Source organism: Mycteria americana, chromosome 4 (assembly GCF_035582795.1).
Source record: "Mycteria americana isolate JAX WOST 10 ecotype Jacksonville Zoo and Gardens chromosome 4, USCA_MyAme_1.0, whole genome shotgun sequence".
In the NCBI taxonomy this organism is placed as follows: domain Eukaryota; kingdom Metazoa; phylum Chordata; class Aves; order Ciconiiformes; family Ciconiidae; genus Mycteria; species Mycteria americana.
This window is the reverse complement of record NC_134368.1, coordinates 46,146,083-46,162,104: the sequence shown is the minus strand read 5'-3', so window position 1 is coordinate 46,162,104 and position 16,022 is coordinate 46,146,083. Positions and strand designations below refer to the sequence as shown.

Below are 16,022 nucleotides of genomic sequence, written 5' to 3'. Positions count from 1 at the left end.
AATTCTTTGATACAAGGAATTAGGAAGCAAAGCCTTAAACTGAAGCACTGTCAGGCACCGGACTCCAGAGAAAATCCAGAGAAAAATCCAGAGAAAAACTATATGCCTTTAATTTATTTCTATAATAAGCTGAAATCCAAAATCTGATTTTTACAAAAGAGCGTGAGCTGCCAGCCAGCAGTGCACTTTTATTCCATAGAGTGCCTAGGTAAACGATTAACTTTAGGCAAAGTCTCCAGTTTTCATTGATCTCAGAACATTTTCCTGAGATCAGAATCAGAATTTGATGAACAGGCCTGGATTTAAACATATGCTGATTTACAGTCTGAATATGAATCAGTATCAAATTTTGCTTGTAGGATCCATTAATAATAGCTGGTACTGTACTGCAAGACAGCAGAGTCAGAATATATGAACCCTTCGCCCCTCACACCTTCCTCAGTGATGAGATGCAGTCAGCATCAGCTCAAGTGACCTGGCGGGTCCCGTCATGTTAATTCCTTTTCCTGGTTTAAATCTGATTTCTTTATGAGGTGGAAAAAACAGGGTTGATTTTATTTTTTTTTTTAAATAGCCAGCTTTCTTCTAGCCTACCAAAAGCAGGTATTATTGTCAATTAATTGCTTCCTTTATTATTATCCTTTTTTTAATGAAGATGTGAAAGTTGTGGATTACCGCATGTAGTGACAATGACACAACCAAGAGATATGTTGAAAAAAAGCAATATGAGAATACAGAAGAATTTATTAAGATGACATACAAATATGCTGGTGTATTTAGATTATGCAGAAGCTTTAAATGTCTGTGGTGGATAAAAGTGAAGTTTAAGATGACAAATGAAGTAGATATTAATGTTTATTAAATAGTTACATTTGTCATTGAAGGCTGTAGATTTGACATGAAATGTATTGCACATAAATAGTAAGACACATTATAGATCCCTCACAGTTCTGTTTTTCTGTCAGTAAAACTTTTCTACCAGTCTGAAAGAATAAGAGGGATCTTCAGGCTTTTGAGACAGGAATCAGCATGTGCTGAAGCGTGGGGAGTTTGACAAAACAGCACAGAGAAGGAACAAATATCAAACCAGGATGACTGAGAGATGATAGAGAAACATGAAACCCGACAGCTTACCCTGTAAAGAAATTTAGCATATCGAGGATGAGAAGGCATGCTGGAGCTCTGAAAGTGAAAAAGAGGATTAGTGTTGTAGCCAGGTGTCAGGAGGGGAAAGTCTCCAGTGGCTTTTGAGGACTCCAGTGTCAAGTCATGAAACCAAAGACAAAACTACTGCTCTCAGTAGATGTCATCTACACCCTGCAGATGTCAGGTCAGCACTACCTTTATCTTTGTCCTCGTAACAAATTCTTCAGAAGAGCAATGATTTGGCGTCTGAAATTCTCCAAATGCATTTTCCTGCTGAACACTCTTTACACTGTGTTCATTTCCACTGTCGTTTCAGGCAGCATCCCCCATGCTGTTCGTATGACTATGAGCTAGCCTGCATCCTTAGCAGAAGGCTAAGCTCAGAAAGGCTAAAGAAAGAAGGCTAAAGCTCAGAAAGGCTTCTTGCAGGCAAGTGAGGAAACGTATACGAGAAGCCTGGTCCTAGGACAGCAGTGCAGCAGAAAAATGGCTCCTGAGCTTAACACGGACAAGCTGAAGGAATGCTCCTACTTGCCCTTCACCTTGTTTATCAGGTGTTGGTAGGCAAAAAACACCCGACGCAGTCTCAGGACACAGCATGAGACGGTAGCAGAGGGGCTGTATGATTTGAGACCGTACCTCAAGCAGGAGAAAGGTTGACATAGGAGGAATTATGTTGCTATCCTACTGGAGGCCTCCGAATCTTAGGACACACCAGTTTTAGGTCTCTGTGCACCAGGAGGTTCCTCTAAATTTACTTCAACGCCTACTCTGTATAAACACCTAATTCAGCCTGATCAAAAATTTCCAGCAAACTGACTGCAAACTTTCTCAAATAATTCTGTTTTCTTCTTCCACTGGATTGGAAGAAAGTGCTTTTTTCAAAAATGGGAAAAAACCATAAAATTCACTGTGATTTTTTTTCTACTGGGAAAAACCTACTGTGACATTCTTAACAGAAAAAACATGGCTGGGTTTCTACATTGTATCTCTTTGTGAAAATACACATCCCTTAGCATATGAAAATTATCGTAAAGTAACAGGGGAATAATTTCAGGAGACTCTTGTCAAATTATTAGCAACACACTCCACAGAGAACCACAAAGAAAAGGGAAATCTCATAAAATACAAAACGGCAAAGCTCTGAAAGAAAGTTCTGTCTTATAATTCATTTTCTACATTCCCTCTCTGTTCTCAACCACAGAAACCTCCTTTTTAATTAAATTATCTGCCAGTAGAGAAATAAATGGAATTATAATGCACAAGAACACATTGCTACTTTAATATTCTACACTATTTGTAAGACAGCACAAGGCACAGTTTTTGACTTTTAAATACTGGCAAACCAAATAATTTTCATTTCTTAGGCATTTATCCATGTCAAATTTAGAACATATTAAATTCACCATCACATCCTGAGATCTTCTTGCTCAGAAAGATATCAGGTCAGATTTCCATTTATGCTACATTTACATTTATACCCATTTTAAACACGCTCTTCTCTTCCAGAATAGTTTAAAGTGACCTTGCTAAAAGAAAGTAGGGTCTATATTGTATTTTAAAAAGCTGATTATTCAAAAAGGCATTGATTATACAGCAAAGTAGACTGTATGACACAGAACCTCAGTTGGCTGATATTTTTGTATTTTCATTTACAGCAGTCAAGTTATGCGGGTTTCCCTCAGCTGGGGATCTAGTCATGTATATTTTGCGTAATTAGAGGATATATATTTTAAGCAATAACACACAGAGCTCTATTGTGTATATTTGGCAAATATTTCTGCACTTCAACCACCTGTGGAACCTGTGAGTTTGGAAGCTAAACATACTAATTACACCCAAACTATATCCATATCTTCCTCTTAAATTTTGTAGATCTTGATTAAACCATCCATTGTCTTGGAGATACTCCAGGTTTATACCATTGCATCTGAACACAGAATATTTGAGGCTCTACATAATTTATACAGATCAGCAGTAATTATTATGAAAAGACTCAGGTAGCTAAAGCTTATTTTTTTAATACCAGACCTGATTTTCACTGTCACCTGCGAGGATGGAATTGCACCTTGTACAGACAATGAACAGTCCCTTCTCCCTTTAGATTCTGGACATAGGTCTCAAGGAGAATTCACATGGTTCATAGGCTTGGGAAGGACAGCACATTTCATCCCAGCAACACTAACTCCTGTCAGTGATGGCAAATGAAACTGGGGTTTGGGTTTTTTTAAATTAAAAAGCCTGTATTATTAAAATCAGCTATAATCAGTTGGTTCGAAAGGCCCATTTGTGCTTTCATTTGCTGTGGTGAAACATCAGAGTTATCCCATTGTGCTCTGTGGAATTACTGTAGGGTTTTATTCTCGTAAATGAGAACAGAATTTCTCTCTTAATCCTGTCTTTGAACCTAAGTGATTACAGCCTGAATTGCCTCTATGAACAAGACAAATGTATTTAACATATTCTAGAGGTTTCACAGAATCATCTTCTGCATGCCTACACTGATTTTACAGGATTTTAACATCGATCAAAAGCCAGATTAGAAGAAGAAGAAGAAGAAGAAGAAGAAGAAGAAGAACTCTTTGATGTCCTAATTTTGTGCTGGGATGGGTGTCCTCTGTAGTGACAGCCTCCCTGTGGTTCATATTGTTTCTAACGGTCTTAGATGGACACTCCTGAAAACTACTTTGAAAAAAATCAATAAATATATCTTTGTGCTAAAGCACATAGCTGTACAAAGAAAACAGAACAAAAGACAGCTGGTGAAAACCATAGGTAGTAGCAGGTCCGACTACACCTTGTAATAAGATTCAGATATAACTGCTGCAAACATTAAAGCAGTAAAAGGGGCAAAAATGCACAGCGTAGAATTTCAAAGTGACAACAACCAGAGTTCCTTGGAAAAAGAAGAAAAACATTACCCATTTTGTACTCGTTATGTAATTGTGCTTGTCCTTGGACACATTTCACCCGCGATCACACTTCCAGCAGTTTGTGTAGAATTTTTATTACGTCTTTATATTTTGTCATCATCATCGCTATTTATTTTTTTAAATGCGACTGGACTTGCCTGCTTTAAAGAGGTTTTCGAAACATCTGTGTGCATGGTGGACATAGCTATAGTCTCATAATCCTCCTCACGGGAGCGGAAATGACAAAAATGAAATAAAAACTGCAAGTCCCTTTGGAAGTTCTTATTGAGAAACCCGTAGAAGATGGGGTTGACGCAGGTAGAGATCATGGCGGTGAGGTGGCAAATCAGGAACAACAGGTTGTGGCTGCAGGTAGCGACAGGCAGAATTTCGTGGTTCCAATCAAACACGATATTGAAGATGGTGAGAGGCAGCCAGCAAACTGCAAATGCGACCACTATTGAGATCAGCATGATGTTGATCCTTTTGGTTTCAGAGGATCTGTACTTACTGTCTCTCATCTTGTCCATCATGTTGTTCCTTTTTTTCAGTCGTATGTATATCTGCAGGAAATTCAACAAAGAGAAACATGTGGGATAATTTAACCTACAACCATCATCTCTGCAAGGATAAACAAACTTCAGACAGGAAGAAGTACATATCGCAAGGGGATTCTCTCTTACCTTTAAGTAGCAAATAAATATAAAACAAAGCGGTCCAAAGTACTGAATCACCAAAAGCGTCGTGGTATAAGAAAGCCTGGCAGTGTCCCAGGGGAACAGGTCCAAACACACGTATTTGTCCTTATATTCATCAAATGTTATGTTTCTGAAGGGTTCATCCGTTAACACGTGGTAGATGAGGAAAGGCAAAGAGGAAGCTGTGGCTAAAATCCATATGGCAGCAATCCCCAGGTAGGCATGTCTGTTGTTCGGTCTCCAGCCTCGGGGATTGATGATCAGCTGGTGGCGTTCGACAGCAATGAGCACTAAAGAAAAGACCGAGACGGTGATTGAGGCACATTGCACGAAAGGATTCAATTTGCACATGGCCTCCCCAAAAATCCAGTGGTCCATTAAGGTATACACAAAGGTAAAGGGAAGACACATGATGGTCACTAGGAGATCAGAAAAGGACAGGTTGACAATGAGGATGTTGGTAACGTTGCGCATCTCCTTTTGCTTTAAAATAATGACAATCAAGGCCAGGTTGCCGGAGACTCCCAGAATTATCACAGTCCCGTAAGCCAAGGCCAAAGCGAAGACCATGGCCAAAGGCACGTGGCAATCCTCATCCTCAAACTGCAAGACCTGCGAGTTCCTCCCCGAAGAATTCAGGTGACCGGAAACATTTCCCAGGGGGGCGAGAGCCGAAGTATTCATGTCGCTTCCACCTCGCTGGGCGACGTTCACAGCCGCCGCTCTCACCCGCGCCGCTCCGGCAGCTCCCAGCGCGCCCGTCAGCCTGCCAGCAGACCCCGGCCCCGGCCCGCTCCTCGCCGCCGCATCTCCCGCGCACCACCTGGGGAGAAGGGAAGGAGCAGGGCCGGTCACCCCGGCCACGCCGCCCGCCCCCCGGCGCGGAGCCGCGGCGCGGCCGGGTCCCGCGGGGGAGCGGGGCCGCCCCGGCCTCGCCTGCCCGCGGCGGGCGGGCTCCGCCGCTCTCCCCGCGGGGGCATGGCCGGCCCGGCGGGCGGGCTCCGCCGCTCTCCCCGCGGGGGCACGGCCGGCCCGGCGGCCGCGGAAGCCCCCCGCGGGAGGAGGGCGGTGGCGGCGGCTGGGCCGGGGCGGGAGCGGGGGCTGCAGCCCGGGGGCCGAGCGGCAGCAGGCAGGGCGCGACTGCAGCCCTGCAAGCGAGGGACGCGGCCCCTTCCCGCCCTTTCCCGCGGCCCCTTCCCGCCCTTTCCCGCCGGCACAAGTTGCACGAAATAACGGGCTGAGAAGCAATTTCCGTCTCCCACCAGCGAGGCTTTTACTTGGCGTTTTGCGTCTCCTTTTTACAAGTTTAATCTGCAAAGGTCTGCTTTCTCAAGCTGCTCCAAGTGGAATTACATCCAGCCATCGCTTAAGCGGGGGACCCCATCTGACTGATGCGAGGGGCGGAAAAATTATGCCAAAAATTGCTGCACTCTTTTTTACCTAATACATACGCTTGATGTCGAGCGGCCGAGTGCCCGCAGCAGCACTGGCACTGAGTCAAAGGCAAAGCAGGAGCTCTGACCACCTTAATCCCAGCTAGCAGGGCTGTGCAGCAAAGAAAGAACAAAACGAGACAAAAGACAAAAAAATAGCAAAAATTAAACACCGCAGAAAATTTCTTTACCTGTGCAACACAAATAGGCATGCCTAAATAACCACCCCTTTGCAAGGCCTTGGATTTTAAAATCAGAGAAACTCAGGCATATGTGTTCAGGAGGAAAAAAAAAAAAAAAAAAAGAGAAGAAAGAAAGAAAGAAATCAAATAACCTGACACACCTTTACTCCAACTCACCATTAGTGGCAGCCGCACTGAATCTGGAACTTTCCCTCTGCCCACTCTCCCATGAGCTAAATTTATTGCTCACTTAACCTTAGATTATGGTAATGAAAGTAATGCCACTTAAAATTCACACAAGTGGGTTTCAAACCCGGCTCCATACGGCACTGATCACAAAAGCTGTAAAAACATTGCCCACTAACATGTACTTCATTAAAAGTTACCCTTAACGGGTGAGCTTTTGGTCTTAAATGATATTTGGAATAAAGCTCAGTGCCATCTAAGTCTCCAGAGCAGAATCGTCTTTGTGTCTAACTGGTGGCAGACACCCTTTTAACCAGCCGCATGCTGGGGACCAGAGCTGGGGCTGCCTCCTCGCTGGGGCAGAGCCAGCCTGTGAGGGCTGGGTCTGCAGCCCCAGCTCCTCCTGAGGGTCAGCAAAAGGAGGACCATGCCAACACCGTGTCTTGTCACCCACATCACGAGCTCACCTCAGCTGGCTCTGCTGGCTCTTTATGTAGCCACGTGGCTACAAGAAACCACGACAGGTGATACAGCTTGCCTCTGAGTGACATTTTACTGTCAAAGTTAACATCAGTGGCTTCAGACAAAAGGCATCTCTGCCTGAGGTTTGGCTATTCTGATTTTCAAGCTAGCTAGGCACGCACCTGAGCATTATCTCTCAGACCTGCTGCCTCTGCTAACTAAATTTGTCAGGTCTCCCTAGTCCACGAAGTCTGTTTTAGAGTCCAAGAAAGAACCTCCCACCCCCAGGGCCTCTTAAAGCATCGCTTCAGCCAGAGCCAGAATTGGGTGCTTTACCCTAAGGGCAAGCGTGCAGGTGATGCGGAGAGTCAGGACTCCTCCATTTCCAACAGTATGGCTTTAGCCCAGCCCGAAAATCCACATCTGGATTTAATCACGATCTCCACTGCCACTCGTACAGCACGAGGTGGGCAGTCCAGCCCTGGGACTTGATGGGACGATGGCAGGAGTGGAGTGGGTGAGGAGCCATATCCTGCAAGGAGAGAACTGGGCAGGTTTTCTCACCAGCTGGGACCTCACCGCACCCAGCAATGAGGTGGCCTAGCTTTCAGGCTCTTGGTTTTTCTTTTCCCTTAGTCAAGCTCTGCTCTTGCTTATTTGTTAAATATCAAACTCAAAACCAGAAAATGCCACCGCTCCTTCTTCCCTCGCCTCTCCCCATAGCAGAGATGCAACCTAAGAGTACGCCTGGGAACCAGCTCAGAAACACAGCACTGCTGGCAAGTGACAAGGAGTCCTTCCTCCCTGCCCACCTCTCCAAAATGGACCAGACATCAGGAGGGGATGAAGTTGCATCTCCTGGACAGCTGCACGGTTCCCTGTCCCCTACACCACCAGCTGCCAAGCCAGGAGGGAGATCCGTCCCCATCCTGGGTGCTGGCATGGGGTGGGGCGAGCCCACAGCTCCGCAGACCCCTCCGGGTGATTGCACAGTCTCCCCCGCCGCATGTACCCTTCCAACGCTCCAGGAGGATTTTGGTCAAAAGTTTAGCACCAACAGAAAGGGTGAAATAAACGTGCTGCGAGGTGAGTGGAAATACACTGTAAAAACTATTGCAGCTCTTTGAAAGGAAGCACAAAACGCTGTCAGCCCAAGCTGATGGTTCACCCGGCCACTTGCACGTCCGAGCTGGAGCCTACCCCTCCCTGGGATTTTGTCATCTGCACCTAAGAGAGCAAGCAAACACCAGCCGAACCAGCACACAACCACCCACAGTCATGGGAAAGCCACCGCAGGGGAAACTCACCTTGCAACTGCTCTGCCCGCCTGTGATCTGCTCAGGGGCTGGCTCAGGAGGCTGGATGGAGAAGAAGGAGTGGGGAAAGGGGAAGGCTCCTCTGGTATTCCTCCAGCTGAGATCCTAAAGATTGCTGAGGAAGGCTTGGAGACACCCCCTTAAAGCCGAACTCCACCTTATCCCAGTATCACATGATGGTGCCGTGCTGAGCAGATCCTGAAAATCTCACTGCAAGCACATCACCTTTAAATTACACATCTGGGGGTGGGTTGCCTAGTAATTCCGAAATAAATGCAATTAAATATTGAAACAAAAGAGGAGGGGGGAGAGCGCAGGGAGAAGCTCAGAAAGGCAGACCGTTTCAAGTCGCTGCCTGGCCGTTCCAGCATTTTGTCTGCAAGTTATTGCCATCTTGTGGCCAAACTAAAGATAGAAGTAGAAGCTTTGTTGGAAAGTGGACGAGGAGGCAATTTTAAGTATGAGGAGCAAGTTACAAAGTTCGGGGTTGGCTTTTAAACCAGTACAGCTAGCTTCTGCTCTGTATTTATCATGGAGAGCGATGACTGGATTAATAGTTGTCAAATTGCTGTTCTTGCTATTTTTCTTCAGCTAGAAGCAATAAGAAACTATTTTAAAAGTAAATTAAGTCAATAAAGTATCAAAGCTCAAGAAAGTACAGCTGTCACTGTGGCCCTTGTGGGTATTTTTCTGATTCATCCCAGCCAAGTGGTTCATCATCCTGTATGACCCGTGGAAAAAGAACAGCATTTCTGCAGGTTCATACAGAGCAGTGGGATACTCCAGAGAGCTGGAAGGAAAATGGACCCCTGAAAATAAAGAACAAATGTCCATAGTGAGATGCAGAGCTCGAAAGGTGGTGGCTGTTGCCTTACCAGCTCTTCTGCTTCTTTTGAAAACTCTAGTTTCCAGCAACCAGACTTTTTTTTTTCATGCAGCTGGCATGAGTAGCTCTGCAAACTGCTACCAGATATAGGAGGATAGTTTACTGTTTATTGAACAAATTCATAAAAAGCAAAATGGAAAATTTTATTTTCCATTTGCTCTTTTCATGATCCTGAAATACCTTGCTCTCTCCCTCACAAAAAGCACTGCTGCAGAAGATCTACTTCAATAGGCGTAAAACCCAGCGAGTTTGGAAGCCAGTACAGAAGTCCGAGAGAAGTTACCCACACAAACTTAAGCAGCACTTTAAAAATGCCCTGACAAACCCTGCAGGCTGTATTAAGAGTTTGGATTTCTTGGAAAACAGAAGTGCCCTAACTCTTCCAAGGCTCCAAATTAGTTTTTCAAGCGTAAGGAGTTACAGTCTCTTACATTCTTACCTTTAGGCATACCCCTCTTATAGGTGACACTGTTACGTTGTGGATAACTCTCAAGTGAGGAACCATGTTAACTATAGCTAAAAAAATTTTTAGTTGCTCATAATAAATGATTGTAACATTTTTTGCAGCATGAGCCTGCTGGGAAGGTTTCAGAATCCAGCACTGAGGTTGATGTTTACACTGTATTTCCAGGAGCTCGGCTCAACAGCATTGTAACTGCAGTCCTCGATGTGAGAAAGGAAAGTGCAGGCATACCTCAAGGTTGCTATACACCAGTAGCTGGGACACTGCTGGCATTTTAACAGGAGCAGCCAGAAGGTAAGTGCAGGCTGTATATAATGTCTCTCAAGAACTTCAGTCATATGTGGGTCATTAACATGCACCAGTCTCCATCTGGGCAGAGCAAAGGTGGATACACTCAGGCAGACATCTAAGCTGAAGATCCCATACAGCGCATATTTCTGCCACAAGCAGTGACACTCTAGGACATGTAGAACTGAGGAGTCTCATTGCTACGGATGTGGAATGATCCATTCACATTACAGAAAAAGAGAATTATTGGACGATAATTTTTAAGGGCAATAGATGTATTGCTAGGCAGGGAAATGTCTTTTTCTATGCCAGGATGATCCCACTACTTGCCTGTAATGCTCTTACCCATATGGGCAAGATGGCTATTTTAAAAATTAAAATAAGCATTCTGCGATACAGAATTGTAGTACTCTGCCAACAGGTATCCAGAGCAGAGATGCATTTTTAGAACCAGTTCAGAATAAGAGGCTTGGGTTTACATGACAAGGTTTTGGTAGCAGGGGGGCTGCAGGGGTGGCTTCTGTGAGAAGACATCAGGAGCTGCCCGCGTATCAGACAGAGCCATTTTCAGCTGACTCCAAAATGGACCCACTGCTGCCCAAAGCCGAGCCCATCAGTGCTGCTGGTGGTGCCCTGGGATAACATATTTATGAAAGGGTAAAAAATGCTGTGTACCAGTTGTGAGAGAGAGGAGTGAGAAAAATGTGAGAGAACCAGCCCTGCAGACACCAAGGTCTGTGAAAGAGGGGGAGGAGATGCTCCAGGTGCCGGAGCAGAGACTCCCCTGCAGCCCGTGGTGAGGACCATGGTCACACAAGGTGTCTCCCTGCAGCCCATGGAGGACCATAGTGGAGCAGATATCCATCTGCAGCCCGTGGAAAAGAGCCCTTGCAGGAGCAGGTTTGCTGGCAGGACTTGTGACCCCGTGGGGGACCCACGCTGGAGCAGTCTGTTCCTGAAGGACTGCACCCCATGGAAAGGACCCACGCCGGAGCAGTTCATGAAGAACTGCAGCCTGTGGGAAGGACCCATTTTGGAGCAGTTCGTGAAGGGCCGTATCCCATGGGAGGGACCCCACGCTGGAGCAGGGGAACAGCATGAGGAGGAAGGAGCGGCAGAGACGACGTGTGATGAACTGACTGCAACCCCCATTCCCCATCTCCCTGCGCTGCCCGGGGGGTGGGAGTGTAGAAGAGTTGGGAGGAAGGAGCGAGGTTGAGCCTGGGAAGAGAGGGATGTGTGTGTGTGCGCGTTAGTTTTGTCTTTATTTCTCACCATCCTACTCTATTTTTAATAGATTAACCTGCCACAGAGGCATTCATTTGCTGTCCTAGCAAAAACCAAATAGAGAAAGGCCATTGTTTCTGCCACAGAAATTTCCGAAGTTTCAGATAGGTATGATCTTCTTTCTCCTCCATTTTGTCATTAGTCATGAGGATCTCCATTTCAGCAGTAAATGAAGTGATTCATAATACTTCACATTTTAATGGTTAGTATATACAAGAATTTCAAACATCGTATACACACAGGCGAAGCAAGCCTCACAATGCTTCTTTTATACTATAGAAATATAACAATTACCTACAAGAGATTGAGGATAGATCCTACATGTCACTCGGTGACCTGAACTCACAGTGATGGCAACAAATATTCATAGAGTTATTCACACTGCAGATGGATGCAAGGTCAGGCTTTAAAGAGTGCAGTGGAGCAATGGAAAGGGCTGCCTCAGCCACCGAGTCTTTCAAACACATATGCTATACCTATGTGTGTATATATATGTGTGTGTGTATACATACACACACACACACACATGCTATAACCTGAGTCTTACTACAAGCTTCTTGCTCTGCCATACTCAGATGACTGAATCTGTTGGAGCTATATCAATCTTCTCTGAAGCACTTCACATCCATGTGAGCACTAACACGCACTGATAAATAATCTAATAAACAAAGACAGGCTCTTTTCAAACTCTTTCCATTATAGCTATATAAAATGCATGTTCTACAGTAAATGCCGCATAGCATCAGGTATGTTCTGTAGGGAACTCAGGTTTGGGCAGTTCCTAGCTATTCTGTGCATCTCCAGTCTCAGCACCAAGCTGAGTGTCTCCAGCTGGAGCACCAAGCTCACAAAGATGTCAAATGCTTCCTCAGTAACTCTTATTCTGTTGATGACCACTGTCAGGACAGAAGAACACTGGAGTAGCAAGATAGCCATAGTGTTAAAGATTATCCTCTTCCAGGGAGTAAATTATTTCAGTGCATCAAAGGCACCCTGGGCTGGAAGACTCTGTTTGTTTGTGTGCGTATGTTTATTTTTGTGAAGGCATGACACTGCAAAAAGAGAATAAGTACAATAAACAGAACACAAGTATCTCAGCTCAGGAAATAGAACAGCTTGAGTAAAAGAATACAGAATTTCTTTGAAGCAAAAGCATTGAGAAGGGAACAAGATGTTTTTAAGAAACACATGGAAAAAATATGCCAAGAGATCAACCCATTAAAATTCTCTCTCACTGTAACTCTCAAAAATGGAAAAGAGAAGATGTCATAAAATGAGGCTGTCACTTTCATTACAATGTATTGTCATGTGTTCAGGCAATGCAATCCCTCTGTAAAACTTAAAATCCACCAAGGGAAAGAACACCACGAGAGTTGTTTGTGGTTTCTACTGTATATAAAACAAACTGAAGTCACCACTATGGAAATGAATGGAAACACTCTCTGAAGGTTTTTTTAACTTTATTTTTATTGTTTTCATTTTCTAGCAATGATCGTCAGTACCGTTGAAATACTTGCCTTTCACAGATACGCTATTCACAGATAAGGGAACTCGTGGTCCTTGGGGCAAAAGTCTGTCACCAGTAGACTAAATAGGCATTTTGCTGTTGAGTACAATGAGAATAGCAGCAAATTCTCTGTTTGGCTAAGAGCATGTTTATTCTGCAATGACTGCAACTGACACCAAACATAACAACACTTCATTTGACTGCTAATGTCACCAACCCAAAGAAGCTGTGTGAATAATTATGTGGTTAATCTCTGCTGAGAGTCTTGCTGCTGCAGCTCCATTTTCAACAACGCAGCCAAGCTAACTAGTGTAAAGCTATCCTGACCGTATGCAATGTTACTTAACGACTGCTTGAGATATAACCTAAATTATGTCCGCTCAGCTAAAATACTAAGTCATGTTTTCTGCTACGGCTACCCCACTCTGTCCGTTCAGGGTTCAAACTCACGTACATTCATAACACAAGCTCTCGTCTGGCTTCAGATGAAGCAGAAATAGGCCCTGTGCTTCAGCATGATCATCCAGAAGGGGCATTAATAGTCAATGTGTGTAACACCAGCCAACAAATGTGATGGCACCTGTTAGGCAGCAAAAATGATCAATTACATGCTCACCCTTGGAAGTATTTTATTAGCTAACCATCAGATGTCCTGCCTTTCATCACAAAGACATCTCAACCATTGCAATGTTCTCAGTAGTCCAAGGCTCGCTGCCTTCATGCTCAGCTGCTTTATGTGAGGTAAGAATCTGTGGAAGGGATGGCCCAAATACACATCTACAGAAGTCAGACATAAGTGGTATTTTTAATAGTATTTTGTAATAGTATTTTAGTATTGGGGTGGGGGTGAACAGTTGGATTGATGCGTGGGAAAAATTTCGACTGACAGAAATGCTTTATATGTATCTCACAAAATGCCTCAAACACTGTAGTAGCTATGTCCTACCATTTTAGACTGTCTTGCCCATGGAGAGGTGCTCCATAGGCAGCAGACTTTACAATAACATTAGACTTTGCCTCACGGCAAGCTTTGACTCAGGGTGACCAACTGCATGCTGTGGAATTTGGGCACTAGGTGACTCAGACCTTGATTTTTCCTGGCATTCATCAGTTCTCACCAACTTCAGTTTGAGCCTTCATTTCTTTCCCAGTTAGCCTTTAGAAGCTAAATTTTCAAAGATATTGGTATGATACTCCTGAAAGAAAGATACATTTGGGAATGTGTTAAGAAACATGACAAAATTAATTTGTATTCTTATAACCACAGAGTTCTCTCCTGAATTTTCTGTTGTGCCCTTCTGACTTGGGAATCCCAGCCTTCTCTCTCTGATGCACCAGTTTTCTTCCCCAGCTCCTCCAGAACAGGTATCTTTCATCATCACCATCTCTTACTTCCTCGAGGACTCCTCCATGGTTTCAACAACCCTATGGAGGCTGGTTTCTAGCGAACTTGTACTATTATCTATTGTCAGTCCTGACATTAGATACCTTTAATGTCAGTACCTTTCCTATCTCTAGATCACCTATTTTATTATTCAGTCGTATTACTGGCAAGACAGAGGTACACAAACAGTGAAAAGGAAAAAATGATAATGGTCTGAATAGTAATGGCCTCTGACGTACGCAAGTATCAGGGATGAATTGTCCAAATACAGCTGAGAGAAATCTGGTGTTATTTACATGTCCAGGGGGAAAAAAAACCAAACCAACCCACACCTGCCAGTACATTACTGGTTGATGAACGCTCCTGAAATAAGACAACTAACAAAACAAGTATGATATTTTGTTCTTAGAGAAAATTGCTTTGAGGAAGAAACACTTGTCTTACTGACTGCTCTTGCTAAGAAGCATGTAATTTCTCGAGGCTGTTTGGGAAACTGTAGGAGTTGACTGGCTGCCTTAGAAACTGTCAACTTGGAGGTAGGCTATTTGTACCTTTACGAAGGCACAATGGCATCCCACATAATGCAAGAAACCATAATTTCCCATTTGTGGGCTTTGCCAGCCCATTTAGCTTTTTTTTTAAAGACAATGTCAGTCTGTTGTAGCCAGAATTTTTCATAGAAAGACACAGTGTCTCTAAAACTTCCCTCTTTCCAGGGAACCTCCACTTCAAGCAGTGGGGCAGCAACGTGCAGAGCTTCCCCGGAACAAGAGACACGCAGGTAAATCGGTGCCCTGGGAGATGGTCTTAATCCCCCCCATTGCAGATTAGAACTAGGGTGGGTTTCTATCTTCAGGTCAAATATTTGCGTGAAAAGCTTCAAAGCCATCAGTGTTAGGTGGGAAGGTGGTTGAAGATGCTAAGAACAGCTGCTCAGCCCTAAAAAGGATTAATTTTGTTCTCCTTTGTGACTAATAGGAGAGCTGTCTTAAAAGGATGAGATGGATTGGCACGTCACTTCCACCTGGCAGCTCCCTGTGCTCCACTTGCACATGCAGTGATTCACCAGCAGTGGGTGGTGAATAATGCAGAAGCGGGCGAAGGAAGATGGGACGCAATCTTCCTCACCATCCTGAGCTCATCCGCCGAAGATTAAGGTTAATTGTTGCTTGATCACTTACCCCAAAATGAGTATTTTTTGACGTAAGGTAAATAAGGAACCCAACTGGACTTGCAGTGATCAAAAGTTATTGTACAATGTGGTTGATCCGGCCGTTTCGTCTTCGTGTGGTACAGACTCTCACAGGCTAATTATACTGACAGCTTTTCTGCAGTGTTGTGTTAGTATCAACTGTCGAAGGAGTGCCTTGGCAAATGGAAAAGTCATTACATTTTCGTGTCAGATTCTGCCACTTGTGCTCCCAGAGACCTGCATGTCACTCAGTTCTCCGGTAGCTCTGTAATTGGACTATGATCAATGACTCTTCTTGTGCTAGAAGATAGCAGCTGGTGAGAACAGCAGAATTTGGCTTTTCATGCTTTGTGCTATGACATACCCAACAATTTTTACGCTTTAAAGTATTGCTCACTTTAAAAAATGCCCTGCCTTCCCACTGATGGCCCAGATAAAATTAAAACCACCCTTCAGATACTTGCCTGTGGAAGAACCGAGTTACTTAACTCAGAAAGGAAAAGTGTTTGGGGGAAATCCATCACCTCCCACCCGTTCCAAAAGAACGGTAAAAAGTAAGGGTGTTTGAACAGTGCGGATAAATACAACCAAAGCTCCGCTCCAGCCCAAGCGAAGGGAACTAGGCAGGGCTCAGGTCAGTGCCCGGCGATCGCCCGGCCGCGCTCACGCTCCCCGGTGCC

At 44.5% G+C, this 16,022-nt stretch overlaps 1 protein-coding gene across 1 annotated transcript; it reads right to left on the bottom strand.

The window, feature by feature from the left end:
• Nucleotides 1-3,782: 3,782 nt before the first annotated feature.
• Nucleotides 3,783-6,245, bottom strand: NPY1R (neuropeptide Y receptor Y1). Its single transcript, XM_075499249.1, has 3 exons — nucleotides 6,208-6,245; nucleotides 4,742-5,579; nucleotides 3,783-4,621 (listed from the first exon to the last, which is right to left on the bottom strand). The coding sequence occupies exons 2-3, from the start codon at nucleotides 5,438-5,440 to the stop codon at nucleotides 4,163-4,165; spliced, it is 1,158 nt and encodes a 385-aa protein (XP_075355364.1). The 5' UTR covers nucleotides 5,441-5,579; nucleotides 6,208-6,245; the 3' UTR covers nucleotides 3,783-4,162.
• Between the last annotated feature and the right edge of the window lie 9,777 nt (nucleotides 6,246-16,022).

What these genes read in the sequence shown, in the direction of transcription:
- NPY1R (XM_075499249.1), bottom strand. Translation starts at nt 5,440, where the DNA reads ATGAATACTTCGGCTCTCGCCCCCCTGGGAAATGTTTCCGGTCACCTG. An exon ending in TATTTATTTGCTACTTAAAG is followed by an intron (nt 4,622 to 4,741) that starts GTAAGAGAGAAT and finishes AATTTCCTGCAG; the next exon opens with ATATACATACGACTGAAAAA.